The sequence below is a fragment of the Molothrus aeneus genome, chromosome 6, assembly GCF_037042795.1.
Source record: "Molothrus aeneus isolate 106 chromosome 6, BPBGC_Maene_1.0, whole genome shotgun sequence".
NCBI lineage: Eukaryota > Metazoa > Chordata > Aves > Passeriformes > Icteridae > Molothrus > Molothrus aeneus.
In genome coordinates, this window is record NC_089651.1 from 24960218 (window position 1) to 24977450 (window position 17233).

The 17233-nt window shown below is 44.0% G+C and overlaps 1 protein-coding gene across 1 annotated transcript; it reads left to right on the forward strand.

Moving 5' to 3' along the window:
- Nucleotides 1-667: 667 nt before the first annotated feature.
- ZFYVE19 (zinc finger FYVE-type containing 19) lies at nt 668-12615 on the forward strand. Its single transcript, XM_066552996.1, has 11 exons — nt 668-849; nt 1370-1491; nt 3949-4002; nt 4504-4664; nt 5877-6022; nt 6889-7003; nt 7553-7762; nt 8256-8335; nt 9019-9129; nt 10536-10678; nt 12088-12615. The coding sequence occupies exons 1-11, from the start codon at nt 796-798 to the stop codon at nt 12158-12160; spliced, it is 1269 nt and encodes a 422-aa protein (XP_066409093.1). The 5' UTR covers nt 668-795; the 3' UTR covers nt 12161-12615.
- The last annotated feature ends 4618 nt before the right edge of the window (nt 12616-17233 follow it).

The window sequence follows — 17233 nt, forward strand, 5'->3', positions numbered from 1 at the left end:
CATTTTTCCCTTTAAATTTAGCTCCATTCAGATATTAAGGAATTTTACTTCCTGGAATAAATCAGTGAGTTTCCCAATTTAATTGTGTGAGTCTTTACAACGTGGGCTTATATATTAAACTGGAAAGAATGCACAAGACACCTGCAAACCCACGCAGTTAACAGGATGACTCATTTGCACTCCGTGACTCTTTTTGCAAACACTGCAGGACACTGACTCCTGAGGGCAGGCGGATCAACACTGGCCGAAGGATGGCTTAGAGTTTTGCAGTTCGGCTGATTCCTGCTATTCTGAGCTAGGATCTCACCACAGGTTTCGGACAAAAAGAAAACACCCAGAGTAGCTTGAGAGCAACACTGTCAGTCTGAGAGAATACACTTTCTTGTTTTATTAACACCCAAGAACAGCTAATGTCCTCCGAGCCAGGGCGCCTCAGGCGGGGGCGGGCAGGGGCACCGGACTGCACGTACCACAATGCATCGCGCGGCGATGGTAGCCGAGCCGGCCGGCCACTGGGATCGTGTGGAGCTCTGGGTAGTGTAGTTTATTGCAGAGAGCCACCTGGCGTCTGAAAGCGGGGAGGGAGGAGCAAGAGACTACAACTCCCTTAGGGCCGTGCGTCGGCAGCTCTGTGTTGAGGGGACGGGAGGGTGGTGTCCGCTGCTCCCAGCTTGTGACAGCCCTGCTCGCCGCCGATCCTTGGGCCCGAGGCAGCCGCAGCACCGGGCAGACCATGGCGCTTGGGATAGCGGGGGTGCAGCGCCGTGTCTGAGGGCGGGCTGGGGCGCTAGTGCCATGGATAGCCGGTGCTATGGGTGCGCGTCCAAGTTCTCTGTCTTCAAGAAAGAGGCAAGTCCGGCTGCGGGGTCAGGAACGGGCCGGTGCCGCGAGTACCTGCCCCGCCCTGCGAGGGTCTGATAAGGGAACAGGGAGCTGCTTCGCCCGGCGCTGAGACACGCTTCCCGGCCAGCATCCTGGCGCTGTTGTCCTTGCTTACTGAGCTCTCGTAATGCCTAATTCTGATATGTCTTCAAATAAGAGAAATTACTGACCCAAAAACCAAAAAGTCATTGAATGCCATCCCTCTAATCCAGGATTCTGTCGTGGTCTCAGACAATTCACACACACACACTTCGCTAAACCATGGGGTGAAGTGGTGACTCTGCTCCCAGCAGGAGTTATCTGCTGGTGCTCCAAGGTTCTTGAGTCTCCATATCATAGCTGGTAAAACAGTTCTGTCACACAAAAATCAGTATAACCCCGGCATGATTTTGTGTGTGCCTCGGCACGGGCACTGTGCCCGCAAGTGGCAGCAGTGTGGTGGCGAGGTGGTGAAGCCCTGTCCTGCCCCTCTCTCCTGTCTCTGCAGTGTGGCTGCAAGAACTGCGGACGCTCCTTCTGCTCGGGCTGCCGGAGCTTCAGCGCTGTTGTTCCCCGCTGTGGAAACACTCAGCAGAAGGTGTGCAAGCAGTGCTATGGGAAGCTAACTGGGTAAGATGGGAATGTTTCTTCACCCAAAGACAATTTGCTGCTTTTTTCCTTCAGTTTACATTTCATGTGGTGTTGCAGATTTCTGCAGGAGAGCTCTGCCTTCCATATGTGCAGGGATGCTGCCTGTACCCCAGAATATCAGGACATTTCTGAACTTGTTGTTATATGAGCTGTGCAGTCCTAAAATAGGAATCAAGATTTGTGCCTGTTCTCTATGGTTGACAAAGTAGTTTGAAAGCATCAGGTTTAAATCTTCATGGATGGACCCTGAATTCCTGTGGACAGCTTAACTAGATGGGCTGAGGTTAAGCCAGGCTGTGTTTTTGCCCAGAAATCTATACCACTTTAACAGTTCTGGCAGTCTTCTCAGATGTGAATAGTTGAGTAGCCTGATGATAAGATGTTCAAAATCTTATTAATTCTGTGGGCAAACAATGACATAGATCCTCCTTGTTGAGGGATCTCTACTATGTGTGGCCTGAAGACATAAAGTTTTGAAGCCTAAAATCTATAAAATTTTTTGCTTTTAAAAGAAAACTTTAAAAATTATTTGCAATCATAACCAGTATACTTCCTGTTGAAAACAAAATGTAATTCAGTAGCAGCAGGATTATAGACTTGAACAAGCAACACAAGAACACAGGTGTACACCAGAATTCCTCTGTCAACCAATTTTTTTGTGTCCTCCTTTTTCATTTCTCTTGTTCCTTTTCCTCACTTTTCTCCTATAGCATGGAATTTTCACCAGCAAGGGGGGAATTTTCTGGCTCTGCAGGTGTCTAAAGGAGAAGAGCCTCATTAGTAAAGGTCTTCATCTTCACAGGCTGCTGAAAACAGTGAAGGACAGTATTCAGTCTTTTCAGTTTTGAAATTTTCTGATTTCCTTCACAACTTCAAAGCCATTAAGAAAACAGGGCCACCTGTCTTGATGTTTCCTCTGGGTGTTTTTTTCTCATAATTTTAATTTCAGCACTAGGGAGCTACAGCAGAAAAACAATCTTCCCTTACTGGATAGCAGGTAGATTATAGAATCATAGAATGGTCTGGGTTGGAAGGGACCTTAAAAATCATCTATTTCCAGCTGCTGTGCTGTGGGCAGGGACACCTTCCACTAGAGCAGGTTGCTGAGAGCTCCATCCCACCTGACCTTGAACACTTCCAGGGATGGGGCATCCACAGCTTCTCTGGGCAACCTGTTCCAATGTTTCACCACTCTCCAAGTAAAGAAATTTTTTTCTAGTATCTAATCTAAACCTGTGCTCTTTCAGTTTAAAACCATTCCCCCTTGTCCTGTCACTATGTGCTCTTCTAAAAAAGTCTTTCTCCATCTTTCTGGAAGTTTCTGGGAAGACCCCAGAGCTGAATGCAGCACTGCTGGTGGGGTTCCATGAGAGAGGAAGAGATGGGTAGAATCCTCTCCCTTGCCCTGCTGGCCATGCTGCTTTGGATGCAGCACAGGACACAGCTGGCTTTCTGGGCTGTGAGCACACATTGCTGGGTCATGTCCAGCCTCCTATTCACCAGCTCTCCCAGGTCCTTTTTGGCAGGGCTGCTCTTGATCTGTTCATGCCCCAGCCTGTGTTGATACCAGGAGTTGCCCCAACCCAAGTGCATCACCTTGCACTTTGTCTCGTTTCACCTCATGAGATTCCCAAGGGCCCCCTTCTTGAGCTTGTCCAGGTGCCTGTGGATGGCATCCTGTCCTGCAGGTAACACACATGGGCTGCAGTTCTGTAAGCTGCATATGTTGTTCTGCATGCAAATAGCTTTCAGAATTGAAGCCTTAGAACTTTGGAAAGTGTTCCAACAATGTTGCATTCAGTCATTACTATATGGGCCTTAGCTGTGATTTCTAAGAACAAATAAAATATGCTAACTAACTTACATAAGTGTCTACTTTAGTCCCTCAGCCTGAGCACAGCAAAGTAGAAGAGTTAGATGTGTTTTAGGTGTGCAGTGTTCAAGTGTTTTGTAAGATGTTATATAATAACTTCTGTAACACTTTGTTTTACTTGTATGTTATATAATTCTGTGTTTGTTGCATGTCCCAGCTCCTTCCAGAGAGTCCCGCTTCATGGTAGCTAATTACCCTGGGAGTCTTACCTAAATACTCCCTGCCTGCCCTCTGAACTGGGAGGTGCAGGCTGTGGGAGGCAAGGGTATTTCAGCCCCACCTCCTTGGATCACTGGTGATGGTATTAAGTCACATTCTGTCCAGATGCAAAACAACTGGACCAAAGGACAGAGATGAAGGCTCCTGCTGTCCTGGACAGCTATATTGTCTTAATCCCTTGCATAAGCTGATTCCTCTCAGTATTAACGAGGTTAAGAAAGGGCCTGTACCAAGAGGTCAAGAAACACCTACTGATTCCTCTTGAGATGAGAGACTAGATGATTGTCAGTATTGTCAAGTATTGTCAGTATCTTGAGTTCAGAGAAATAATTTTTGTCTTTCAGAGAAGGATCTCAAAGCAGTTCAGCAAAATGGTCACCACCAGAAAACTACAAAAAGTGAGTTGCACTTGCCAAGCAGTTCTTTCTACTGCAGACAAGCCTTTTAGGGCTTCCTCTTCCCCTGTGGATACCAGGAAAAATGGGGCTTGTGGTGTGGGTATTTGCTTGTTCAGAGTTAGATTAAGGATGAACTTTTTGTTTTGCTGTTTAGGCTGTTAGTTTGTTTGGAGGGGTGGGGGCTATGCTCTTTTGAATGGACTCCTGAACAGCCACCTGCCTGCAGTTATCTGTGGCTGATCAGAGTTGGCTTGGATACAGGAACCTTGTGGTGAAATGTTCCTTGTCTGCTGGGGAGTGCTTCCGGATGTGTTCTTGTAAGCTAAGGTTTGCCTTACTCTTAGGAGTACTTTATTGTGCTGATATTGGAGAGAGTAATTTCATTTCTGTTCTGCCCTGGCATTCTTCAGATAGCCTGTTGGGTTCACAGAGGACGTTTTCTTATCTCCAGGTTAAAATCCGTGTTCTCATTGACATGTATTTTTTCCCTCCTTGTCACAGGCGTGTAGCAGCTTTTGAGGCTAAACAAAACCAGCTGAAAGACCAACAGAAGGCAGCTGCAAAACCCCCAGGTCGAGCAGGCTGCAGATACCAGGGGCTCTCAAAAGAGGATAGAGCTATTGCAGAGAGACTGGAGAGGCTCAGGGAGGAAAGGAAACCAAGTGAGTTTTAGAGAACACCATAAATACCATGGGTGGGAGCACTACTATTTGGGAAAAAATGAACCTGGAGGGAGAGGGAAGTGCTGGGCTTTAAGTGGCTGTGATATTAGGGGGATGGAGGCTTAAAATAGGACAGAGCATCCAAGGTCTGCTGCCACAATGCCCAACTTCTACCGTGATTTTAGATCAATGTTCCAGTTTCATTTTGCTTTTTGGGGTTTCTCTTGAAACTACTACTCAGTTTTGGAGCAGTGTCTTACTCCAAGTAAAATCACTTCCTCATTTTCCATTTTTTGGGGTAAAAACATTTGTCAAACCCACTTGGAGTAGAATGAAATTAAAGTCTTTGGCCAAACTATTTTGAAGAAGGTTTCCTGTGAGTCATCATCTTGGGCAACAGCAGTTCCAGTCTCTGTGGGACTATATTCTGACCAGCCTTGTCTCACAGAGAAGGAAAAGGATTTTCATCCCAGTCTACAACTGCCAGGTTCTGGGACTGCTTTGAGGTGCTTGCATGAGAGTAAACTATTTTAAATGTTATGTATGGTCTCTAAAAGAAAAAGAACACTCTTCAGAGTGCTTACCTGGTTATCATAGAATCATTGAGTCAAACCGTCCACTGCCAAGTCCACCACTAAACCATATCCCAAAGTGCCACATCTACACATCTTTTGGGTACCTCCAAGGATGGTAACTCAGCCACTTCCCTGGGCAGCCTTTTCCAGGGCTTGACAACCCTTTCTGTGAATTTTTCCTGATATCCAATCTAAACCTCCCCTGGAATAACTTGCAGCCATTGCCTCTCATCTGTTATGTGGCAGGGGGGAGTTTCAGTCTGATAAGGCTGGGATTGCATTAGGAGATTGTGGGACCAATGGACTGAACTGCCTAAATTACACTAATTTCTCTGCCTGTCCCTAGAATCCCAAGTCAGCTGATTTCCAGATGACATCACCCTAATACTTGTGTTATGGCTAGGAGATAAACTGTGAAGAAGGGAAGGGCTTGGAAGAAAGGGATAGCAGTTAGCATCAGGGTAGTCTCAGAGTCACTGCAGTATGACCCTTCATTCACGCTCGGGCTGGGCAAGGTTTTTGCTCAGGTGTTCAGAGTCTGATTCCAGAAAGAAATACAATTCTAAGGAAAAAAAACATGTAGCTTTTCATTTTCAGTAAAAAAAAATCTCCTCCCTTGGGTTTTTGTGAATTGCAGAGTCCATCCCTACTCAGGCTGAGATCGAAGCTAGGCTGGCAGCCCTGAAGGAGGATGGCCGAGGACCTGTTCCATCCACACAGGAAATGGAGGACCGGTTGGCTGTCCTGCAGGGTAGAGATCCTCCTTCCCAAGCTCCCAGACCTGTAAGCTCCCTCAGCTCTTTAGTCAGCAATTTATTCTGAGCTGACACAGTAACTGGTATCACAACATGCTAACCATTCTTCCTTCTTCAGCCTTTTTGTGTCCAGGTAGCTTTCTTCAGAAATCTCTGTTTCCTGATTGTGTCATTGCTCCAGAAGCAAATCACCAGCCTTTACTCATTCACTGCTTCAATTTGAATGCAGCATGTTCCTTTATGCCAGATGTAGTTTGTGTGTATATTTTTAACAATAGATGTTAAGGTTTTTTATTCTCAATTCATTTATGTACATAAGTGGTCATAGTTTTCCAGAGCTGTTTGTGTTGGAGGCTTATCAGCCCTACCTTCTAATTACATCTTCTAGTTGTTACTGCATACCAGCTGGGCAGAAACCTGTTAATTTTAACAGAAATGGAAGCCCAGCATGATTTGTCTGAGTGTGCAGAGGAACTGGTTGTATATATGCTTTGAAAGCCTATAGGAATGATCTTGTCCCCCAAGATACCATTTCCTTATGGTTCTTTCAGCTGCATGCCATCATAGGTCTCTGTGGGGCTTGCTGGCTGGCACTGTTGTGAATGGTGCTTTGTTTACACTGGAGGTAGTGGCAGAGCTGGAGTTGGGACCCAGCAGCACATATTTCTATACACTCAGCATCCCTTTGCCTTCTTTAGGTGACTGCTCTTAGGGCTGTGTGCATTCAGCACCTCTGAAAATGAAGCCCTTACAAATCTTACACCACATAACTGTAAACTGAGATTCTCAATGTTAGTGTATAGCTCCCTTCTAGGGTAATCTTGATTGCCAAATTTGATTGAGTATGCCGCTTTCCTCTCATTTGCCTTTTCCCACACTGCTCTGGTTTCTTAGGTGCACCAAGCCCCGGATACCCGAAGTCTGGTCCAGCAGACAGATGACCTCTTAACTCAACTGTCTGAGGAAGTTGCCATTGATGAGCATTACAGACCAAGAGCTCAGCCTCAAGGTATCTGTTTTGGCTTCTAAAGATCTGTTTATGTCTAATAATGTATGTGCTATGCTAAGAAGGGAGTTTGTCCCTCTCTATGTAACTTAGCAGGTGAGCTGAATGTCCAGTTTGTCCATATCTTCCCCTTATAATCCCTTGCACTGACCAAGAGTGGCTCCTCGCTGGGTCTTGGTGTCTTTGCTTGGAGATAGTTCCTTCTTGTCAGGGTTGTATTATTCAGATTCTCTGTTTCTCTAGAGTGACTCCTCTCTGAGGAGGAGCTGTTGCTACTGCTAATGCACCTGTGCACTGTTACAAAACATCAGAATCTGGCATACCATTATCTTTCTGGCTGCATTGCCTTCTCTGTAATCTCACTGTAAGCCACAGATTAGCTCATTTTCTTCTCTTCACGTACAGCGGAGATCCTACTGGCATGCCTTTTGCTCTCATTATCCAGTTTTAGGAAGAGCAGCAAGCTGCTCTCATAGCATTATTTGTCATGTTTTCTGTGCCCAAGGAACATGGCTGCTGAGTCACCAGTGTGTTCTGTGTGTCTGTCTGCAGCTGCTAGTAGCCAGAGTTTGAATGATCTCAATCGGGGAAGTGAAGACTGTGTTTGCCCTGCAAATCTGGACCCAAAACAGCTAGAGGAAGAGAAGAATAAACTTCTAGCAGAAGCTGCTGCTGAGCTGCAGGAAGAGAACACTAGGCAGGAAAAGATCCTACAGGTTGCCAAGAGACTGGCAGCACTCAAAGGCGAGGACCCAGAGAAAGGTTGGTAGCAGATGAGAATACAGTGCCAAGAGAGGAATCGAGTTGCTGTGATAGAGTAAATTTTTTATTAGAGTTTATCCATTTAATTCTTCTGTTCTGCAAGAAACAGACTGAGATTTGGTTCTGTCTGCAAAGTAGTACAGGTTGATTTGTCATGAAATCATTATGAAAGATCTAAGTTGAGGGTAGGGGCTGGCACTGTAAGGTCAGACTGCTTTGTCTTGCACCCTTCTTTGGGATAATTCTAGCATGCTCTGGTGAGGTTAACAAAACTTTTAAAAGCAAAACACTGGTTTTGGTGGGGATCTTTTCCATCTCTCTTCCAAGTATTGAAAATAAACAGTAATGTTCTTTATGAGGAACCTGCACCTTAAAAGGTCAGAGCCAGAATGCCACAGCCAGCTCACACCACAAAGAATTGTCTCTGGTACATTAGTGTGCACAAGGTTTGAGGCAGGTGTGAGTCACAGTCTCACATTTCTTACTCCTACAGTTACCCTGGAAACCTATAGGCTCCCTGACAGTGATGAGGAAGTGGCTGAGGAGGAGGCCATTCGCAGAGTGCTGAAACAGGTCAGAAGTGGCAGCTGTGGCCTTGTTTTTCATCCTCTTGGTTATGTCTTGTGTGTGTGTTACTTGGTGAGTGTACAAAGGTTGTGTTTCTGTTCCTGAGAAGTTTCCTTCCTTACTTTCCTAGTGCTTTTCCAATACTAGCTCCCATGGAGCATTCAACTGTTTAACAGGCAGTTGAAAGCAATACTTCTAGTCTGTCACACTGTCTTTCTCATTCATGCTTAGTGTCTCTTGTGGTCTGCATGTGTCTCCTGTATAACCACACTTTGCTGGTATTTCCTCTCTTCTTGTTCTGTTTTCCTCCAGCCCCTTAGAACATGGATGATGAGATGTGTGCTGTGTAGCTCAGCTTACACCTACATTTCTCCCCAAAATGTCTCCGAATTGTCTTGCAGGCAGACCTGAGCTTAGGTTTGTCTGATATGTCACATGTGTTTGATTAGCATGATGCTGATCTTAGCTTCACTGCAAAGCAGAGTGTGTGAACTGCAGACTGTCTACAATGCACACACAGTGTTCCGAGTGCAGAGTGAGCTTACATCTGTCTGGGTAACACCAGCTGCATTCAGACTTGTCATCTCCTGTTACTGCATGAGAGTATTGAGTGCAGGAGGTTTAGGGCCTGGAATGAGGCTCCTAGCTGTGTTTGAAACAAGAGACTTCTTGCTTTGTGTTGTTACCAGCTCACAGAGGAAGCAGCCCTGGATGAAGCAAGTGGATTCAACATTCCCCCAGATCAGACCACCCAACCAGGATCCTCACAACAGAACCTGTGTAAGCAAGCAAAGCAAAAGGTCAGTGAAATGGTCAGGATCTCTTGAACTGACGTCTGGAATGTTCCAGAGCGTCAGGAGAGTACGGTTCTGCATCAGAAGTTTGTTGTATCCTAGGCTTGATGCAGAAAAAAAAAAAAATAACCAGTTTCTTCAGAGCTAGCAAGCCAAGCAGCTTCTGCAAGGCTGACCAGCTCTGAGCTTAACTGTGAATCATCCTTGTAATTATAAAAAGAATTGTTCCCTGGAATACAATTCCTTTCAATCTGGCTTTGAGTTGAACGTTACAGAGTTGTGTAAACCAAGAGAAGTTGGTAGACACCTCACAATATGGATATTAGAGAATTATACATATATATGTATAATAAGATCAACAAGGCCATGTACCATACATGTACCATACAATCTGAACCAGAATAAATGGGAGGTTTCCCAGTGCTTTCAGCATGTGCAGAATGGAACCTCTAGATAGTATTCTACTGTTCATGTTCTCATATAATGTCAGAGGAAGGAATTAGTAGCAGGATACCCTATGCTTAGAGTGGATTCTGGCCTACTGTGGAAATATATACATAATCTCTAATGTGTATTACAAGAATTAAATGCACCTGTGACTCACAAGCACCTGTCAGGCCTGCTCCCAGTGGAAGAAATGATATAATTGTAAACATTATCAAAAACATCCATCTCAGGTATGACACCTTGCATTTCTGGGATTACTGATGCAAAAGATAGTGTTAGGAAAAGATTGTGTCAGGAAGCTGCCTTTGCCAGTGTCCGGGCACAATGCCTCAGTGTGTTTTCAGCTGCACAAGAGTTCTCTGTAAGGGAGAAGGAGGCCATAGTTGGCTGTATGGATATGTTTAGATTATGATTTCAGAAGATCTTTTTGTCCCAGCCTCAGGTATGAATGAATAGTAGGGGCCTTTTGGCAAAGCACTTCCTTTGTCCCACAGTTTTCTTCCCACAACAGGGAGAAAACAATGCTCCCACCACCACATTCCTTTCCCTTCCCACATAGCCCCTTTCAGCAAAGCTGCTTGATCTCTTGCCGTTGCAGCAGGAATTGTCACATGGTATTGTTGTGGTGCCTGCCAGAATATCTGGGCTGTGTGCCCTTAGCACACACAATGTGGATGTACATCACTGTAGACACTAAATGAGGCTGAATACCTGTTTACATTCCAAGCAACATAGATTTTAACCCAAATTCTAGAAAGTACCTTGGGTTTTTATTTAACAATCTAGATGCATATGGAGCCTGTCCCTGCACTCTGGGCAAGTTCATCTCACAGACTTAGGATCAACAGTGAGGAAACTGTGGGCTATGGGACAGGTCACTGTGGCCATCATGTATTACAGTTAAGGTCCTTTATTGCCCCTGCTGGGGTTTAAACTCTCTGTCTCTTGTTTTCTATGTGAATTAGAGCCACACTCCAGCCACGACAGCTCTTGCAAGGGCAGATGATAGTGATGAGGATGAGTTACCCTGGTGCTGCATCTGCAACGAAGATGCCACTTTGCGCTGCCATGGCTGTGACGGGGACCTCTACTGTCAGCGCTGTTTTTGGTGAGTCATCCGATTCCTCTGGGTCTGAGAGGTGGTCAGAGGTAAGCTTGGCCCCCTTTGTATGTTTTTGTCATTAGGCAGAAAAACAGGCAGTAGGAGGCAAGATCTGAGGAATCCAGATTTGAGCTGAATGCTAGTTGTTAGAGAAATACTTTGTGAGATCAGTAGTTGTCCCAGACTTCAGGGACTAAACTGGTCCTAGGCAGAAATGCTTGAGTGAATGTTTGGGCACATTGTCTGAATGTTCTCTGGAGCAGCTGATAATGCTACATTACGTGGGATGGGATAAATGAGACCATTGTTCAGTGACTCCTTTGGCTTGTTAATGCCATTGATGGATGACCTAGGCTGGATTCCCTTAAAGGGGGAGATCAGATAGTATGAATTCCTGAGGGTTTTCTTAGGTTGAGACTTTGCAATCCCAAGCCATATTAAAAAATTCTTTGTTGAAATATGTATGTGTGAGCCTTTTTACACCAGTCAGGCTGGTGAAAGACTTGCAGCAGCTGTAGTCTTTGTTCTTAAACACATGTGGCTAGATTTTTGACAAAATTTTCATGTCTCAGATTTGTAGGGTTAATTCATTTAAATACAAAGTTATTCCTGACAGGTTGTGTGACTTCTTTTTTTTCATACCTCAGAAGTATTGGGTAGTTGGCTGGGTTCTCAGATTAGTGCTGGATGACATTAAGACAGCAGGTTGCTAAAAATGTGGTTGGGATAATAAGATACGCTTTTTGTGCATATTCTCTCATTTCCTGCAAATGTATTTGTAGGGAAATGCAAATGCAGTGGGGGAAATCCATATGAAAATGTTCAGAAAACATATGACTGGCAATGTTAGATTGTTAAAAACAAAGCATATGAACAAAATTATCTGACAGCAAACATCAGTAAAAGCAGATTTAACAGTCTGGCAGGTGAGTTTATCATCCACACACTGTGGATGCAGGCTTGTATCTTACTCAACACTGCCTGTTCCTGAGCATGCTTAAGAGAGCTGCCAATACACTGCATTATTTTCAGTTATTTTCCAGAGTTTTCTGGAGGAGACTCATTTTGTCTGTTGTCACAGTTGCTAATGTCCCTGGAATCACAGACACAGTGCTGAAAATGAGCCATGAATTACATGAATCTCTTCAAGAGGGAAAGAAACAGAAGGACCTGTTGTCATTTTCAAATCCAGCTGACAAGGATGAGTAGACCTTCCTATAAAGCATCTCAGAAATTTCTGTTGCAAGCAAATATCTTAAGTAGTTAGTCCACATGGCTGCCAGTCAGGTCCTCACAGCCAACCCTTGGGATAAGTTTCTGGTTAAGGGTTGCTGGGAGATATCTTGTGCAGTGGCTAAGGGTGGATTCCTGGCCTGGGTATTTGCTTCTGACCTCAATTTGTATTTGCTTCTTAGGGAAGGCCATGAGGAGTTTGACCTGAAGGACCACCAGACCTCCCGCTATCATCTTCCTTGCAAACAGAAGTGACCACACTTATGGGCAGAGGAGGAGCTGGAGAATGGGAAAACAGAGGAGCCAGCCAGATGGGAAGAATCTAAGTGGATTTGCAGCCAAAATGGGTGATGTTTTGGACAGTTACAGGATGTGCTGTAATTTGAGGAGGCTTGCAGGGCGTGTGACTTGGTCTTCACAAAGACACCTGAGAAGTGCAGGGTTTGCTGTGCATGCTTGGGGATAAATGAGGACTTGATATGAGGAGGTGGATACAAGTCCATAAATACAGATGGTAAAACAGTGTGGGTAACAGGAAAGATGTGTGCTTAAGGCAGTACTGACTGGCTGATAAATAACTTCCTGCTTTTACTAACAGCTTACACACTGGTTCAACAGGCAGCAAAGCACTTTGCACTGAGAAAAATGTCTATATTGTGATCACATGTGTGATGGGAACTTGCAAAGCATAATAAAAATTACTTACAGAGGCCTGTGGTTAAAGTCTCTCCTGAAAATGCCTGATAGCCCTTAACAAAGTGTTGGTTTCTTATAATTGTATGTTAGTCCTAGTGTCAAGCAGCTTAGGGAAAGAAATGAAGAATAGTGAAGTCATCAAAAATGTTTCTGTGGTGTGTCTGGAAAAGATGCAGGGCAGTGTTGCTCACTGACATGAAAGAAAGGATCCTTTGTAAAGGTAATCTGCTACTGATACAGTGTTGTGGCCTGCAGTGGCTGTGCCAACATCATGTCAGCTGTAAGAGCTACATGTTAGTCTGAAATAGTTGTGTATAAGTCTGAAAGCAGGGTTTGACTTTGTTTGTTATTATTTGGTCACCTGGTAAGATAAAAATGTTAGCTGTGTGATGCTCTTCATCTGGTTAGGAGAGAAGCTCAGTTGCATATGTCCATATCTCTCCTGGGAGACAATCCAGATGCAAGTGGAACTTGCCAGTGCCCAGAACACCCAGAATTGCTTCAAATACCCAAGTAAATTGGCTGTAAACATGCTCTATTATTCTGTCAGGATGAGCTCTTTCCAAATAATGTGACTTCTGAGAGAACTCTCTAAGGCTGACAAATTCCGATTGCAAGAAAATAAAGGATTTGCCCTTGACAGGGAATTTCCAATGAATCTTGCCTGTCTGGTTTGACATTGCCACTCCCAGCTGTCTGCCTTGCCCCCGTGCTTAAGGTCAGTGCCTCCGAGGTGAAGTGATGAAACAGTGTTTACCTGCACCTCTGGTCAGAGGACAGCAAATGAATTAAACCACTGTTGAAGGTGGGTTTCTGCTAATGTGTTGCTCTGGATCAGACTCTTCAACAAAAACCTGATTCAAGCAATGTAGAATAGTAATACTTTAGGTCAACACACTAAAAATGTCAAGGGTATCCAGCAGTGCCATCAAAACCTTTTCTTAGGAAGGGGTGGCAAAATCCGACTTCTGTGGAGGATCTTCTTTCTCCTGGCAGCCCTTGCTTCACCAGTGCCTGTCTCCTTGGGACAGGTAGATGGGAAAATTACTTGAGTTGTTCTGATGCAAGAGCTCACAATTAACCCTGTGACACACAAAATTTAAGTAAGTTATTTAAGTAAGCCCTGAGGAGCTCGCAGTCTTAAAAATCAAAACAAAATGCTGTTCTTTATTTATGTTATCATGACACTTTTTTCATTGCTATTTGACATGGATAATTAGTCTGATAGTAAGACACCCAGTTCTATCTGAGGTTAAAGCCTTCATGTTTTATGTATACAGGGGAAGGTACAACTATCTGTTTTTATTTCTCTCCTAAATTGATCCACTGCTTTGGGCTTCAGCCAGTGTCTTCCACAAGCAGTTAGTAGTAATTTTGTTTCTTGATTTACAGCTGCTGGTTTTTTCAATATCTTAGTATAAGCTGGTATGATACTTGGAACATTTTGAATACTTCATCAGCCACAATAAAACTTTGAGCTCCCTTGCAGTTAGGCAGCCTCTGTCTTGTAAGCCCTGCCCTCTTCACATCAGTAGTAATGGAGCAGGTTGCAGCCGGAAGCAGTTTATTTAGATTCCCAAATTGGTTTCTGTGGGGCCATCCCAAGGAATCCAGAAATGCACCCAACCCATTACCTGAAATAGAACTTAGTCATATATGGAAGACTCTCTTCAAGTCATACAGACACAAGCTACTATTTTCCCTGCACCACTAATGGACATTTTTGTGGCTGCTGCACTTTCTGCATGTAATGGGGCATTTTAGTAGTAGCCCAATCACTTTCCCCTGAAAAGCCATTCCCACTGTAGCTGTTGCCTCAGTGAACTCCATGTAGGAGGGGCAGAGGGGTATCCAGATGGGCTGTCTGCAGGAAGCACACCTAGTTGAATCTGTGTTGTGAAAGAGGAATGCTGCATGACCTTTAAGTGGGCAGTGCACTGTTAGCTGTGTTACTTACTCCTATCCTTGTCTTTGAAAAGGTGCTGGTAAACAAAGACACTGGTAATCAGTCAATTCCTGACAGGCCAGATCAACTTCAGTCATAGCTGTTCAAGCACAGAAGACAGCTTGTCATCTTCCAGAAAGAGATTCAACTTGTTTGCTCTCGTCTTTGTAGCAAGTCATGAGGGATTTTCTTTCCGTCTCATAATGTTTTGTACGTGAATTATCAAATGTGGGCTCCACTCCAACAAGAATTCAAATTAGAAAAGCTCATGAACTTTCATGCATTGGGTTATCTTGGTATAATCAAGAGGGCAAAGTTCCTTTCAAGCAACATTCTTAGATAGAATCTACATACTTATGCTAGCGGTGGTGCTGAGAAACAACAAAGTTTACTGGAAGATGTTTGTAACGAAAATTTTTCAAGCATTGATTTTAATCTATCCTTGTGGTCTAGTGTGAGAACAGTAAAACGTAAACCAAACCAAGTGTGATTTACTACTGTTTAAGAAGGAAACATAAAAGAAGTTACTCTGATTGCATTACATTGCTTTTTCTTTTGCACCAGTGAGCTGAGGAACCATCTAGCACTGGCCACATGTTGCCTTGGTCCCCTGATCTCAGTGTGCTCAGCTGAAGTGCTCTCAGGTATCATTATGTATCAGAATTCCTTATGTATCAGAAGCAACTGCACATGATAGGGCCTATAGCTTACTCTTTTCCTGCTACTTGCAGAATAAGCATAAAGACAACTTTGGTCAAGCAGAGTTTTCAGAACCTGCTTTGTCTTTGATTTTAACAATGTCTACCTTAAAGCACAGACAAAAATTCTTTTTGCCTCACTCCATATTGAGGAAATACAGAACAGTTTCCAGGGGAAGAAACTGTTTCTCTTGGGCCAGAGGAGAGGCATGTCATATCTTTGTGCTGTTGCAACTCAGCAGAATAAAACAAAGCCTCTTAGTGAGGTATATAAGTAATCTGATCTCCTATACTGCTGTGCAGTAGCTAATTGCATCTCTAGTTTAGGACACTCTCTTCATATCCTGTCCACCTAGCTCTGCCACCTGAACTTCTGTTTGATCCTAGTCTTTGTTTTACCAGTGCTCAGAGCTTTTTGTTGATATGCTGCTCTCATTTCTCCAGGGGTGTGTTACATGAGTATTAGCAGGTGTCATCCATAAGCCAGATCTGCAACCATTGCAGGTCTGGATTTTTGTTGTTATTTTACTGATTGAGATTTCATGAGGGTAGGCATGTCCCACTAGCCCCTTATTAAGCCAAAATTGGCATGTTCCCAGAGCTATCAAAGATCTATATTGGACCTAATAAAGAAAGACCGTTTTCCAGCCTAGTGGGTGAGGCTTAGAACATCTTGGAGCAGCCTTAGAACAAAACATGAGGTCCATGGCTTGCCAACTTCCAATCAGATACAAGAAAAGCATGTGAAAGGAAGCAGGCCCTTACATCACACTTGTTACTGCAGCTTGGATTTTGTCTTCTTAGAGGACACAACCTACAATTTGTTCAATGACAGCTGGAAAATAGGAGGGAAGAACAAGATAATAGTCATCACACTGCTACTGATAAAGATGGAAAGACTACTGTGTTTAAGATATTACTGGTCCAGCCCAAGAATCCTTGTTTGTCTTTGTTAGCTAACCTGCATGCCCCTCTGGTTCCATAGTTGGTCCCTTCTGCCTGGCTCACCAAACAGACAAAAGATTACTCAAAAGCTGGCCTTGAATGTTGTGCTCTTTAGGAGCTCCTCTGGATGTGACTCAGACTCATCTCTTGTGTTTGTGTGGCCGGGTATCAACGTAGGGACAGGGCATAATGTGAGAGCACTTTGCCTAAGCAATCAGCTTCCATTTGCTGTCTTATTTCCTAGTCCATGTGTGGACAGGGCATAATGTGAGAGCACTTTGCCTAAGCAATCAGCTTCCATTTGCTGTCTTATTTCCTAGTCCATGTGTCAAGTTACTGACTTGCTGAGAGGCTGGATGTAGTTTCCTCTGTATTTTTCCAGGCAAATACTAGTTGTAGCCAGAAGAGTTTGTGCAGCAAGGTACTGTGTCCCACTTCCCTGCTCATTTGTGAGACCTACCTGTCTGCAAAAGACTCGCTCCGAGATGCTCACTGAAGGGAAGTTGGGAGCAGGTATTTTTTACTTCAGTTTTTCTTTAGAATCTAAAGAGAGAGCAAAATCAAGCACTGCATGGCTGGTTTTCTCTGTTTTAATATAAAATAAGTATTTTTCCAACATCTTTTTGAACTAGGAGAAAAATCATTCCCAGACCTTGTTCCTTTAGAAAAGGCTTCTAAGTTATAAGTCTTAAATTCCACAAAATGGAAAAAAAATAGCCATTAGCTGTAGCAGTTGTTTCACAAACTTCCCTTTAAGTAGACCAGGTGCACTCAAACTATCATATCATATATTTTCTGTCCAACCTTCATAAATAACAGAGGCTTAGTAAGACTTACAAAGTATGTGCCATGCTGTAGAGTCAGGTACAGCAGTAACAGGCAGGAGATCACAGTTGGGTTTAAGCCAGACTAAAATGAGGTGCAGCTTAACAGTGGCTGATTTTCCATGTTGATGAATGAGGGATAACCAATGCCTTGTTTTCCTTGCAGTGGATGAAAAAAAGAAGTCTTGATGAGCTCCTGAGAATTGTATTCAGTACTCCT

Coding starts and splice junctions, on each gene's coding strand:
- ZFYVE19 (XM_066552996.1), top strand. CDS start 796: ATGGATAGCCGGTGCTATGGGTGCGCGTCCAAGTTCTCTGTCTTCAAG. Junction 1,492..3,948: donor TGCTATGGGAAGCTAACTGG/GTAAGATGGGAA, acceptor TTTGTCTTTCAG/AGAAGGATCTCAAAGCAGTT. Junction 7,004..7,552: donor ACCAAGAGCTCAGCCTCAAG/GTATCTGTTTTG, acceptor GTCTGTCTGCAG/CTGCTAGTAGCCAGAGTTTG.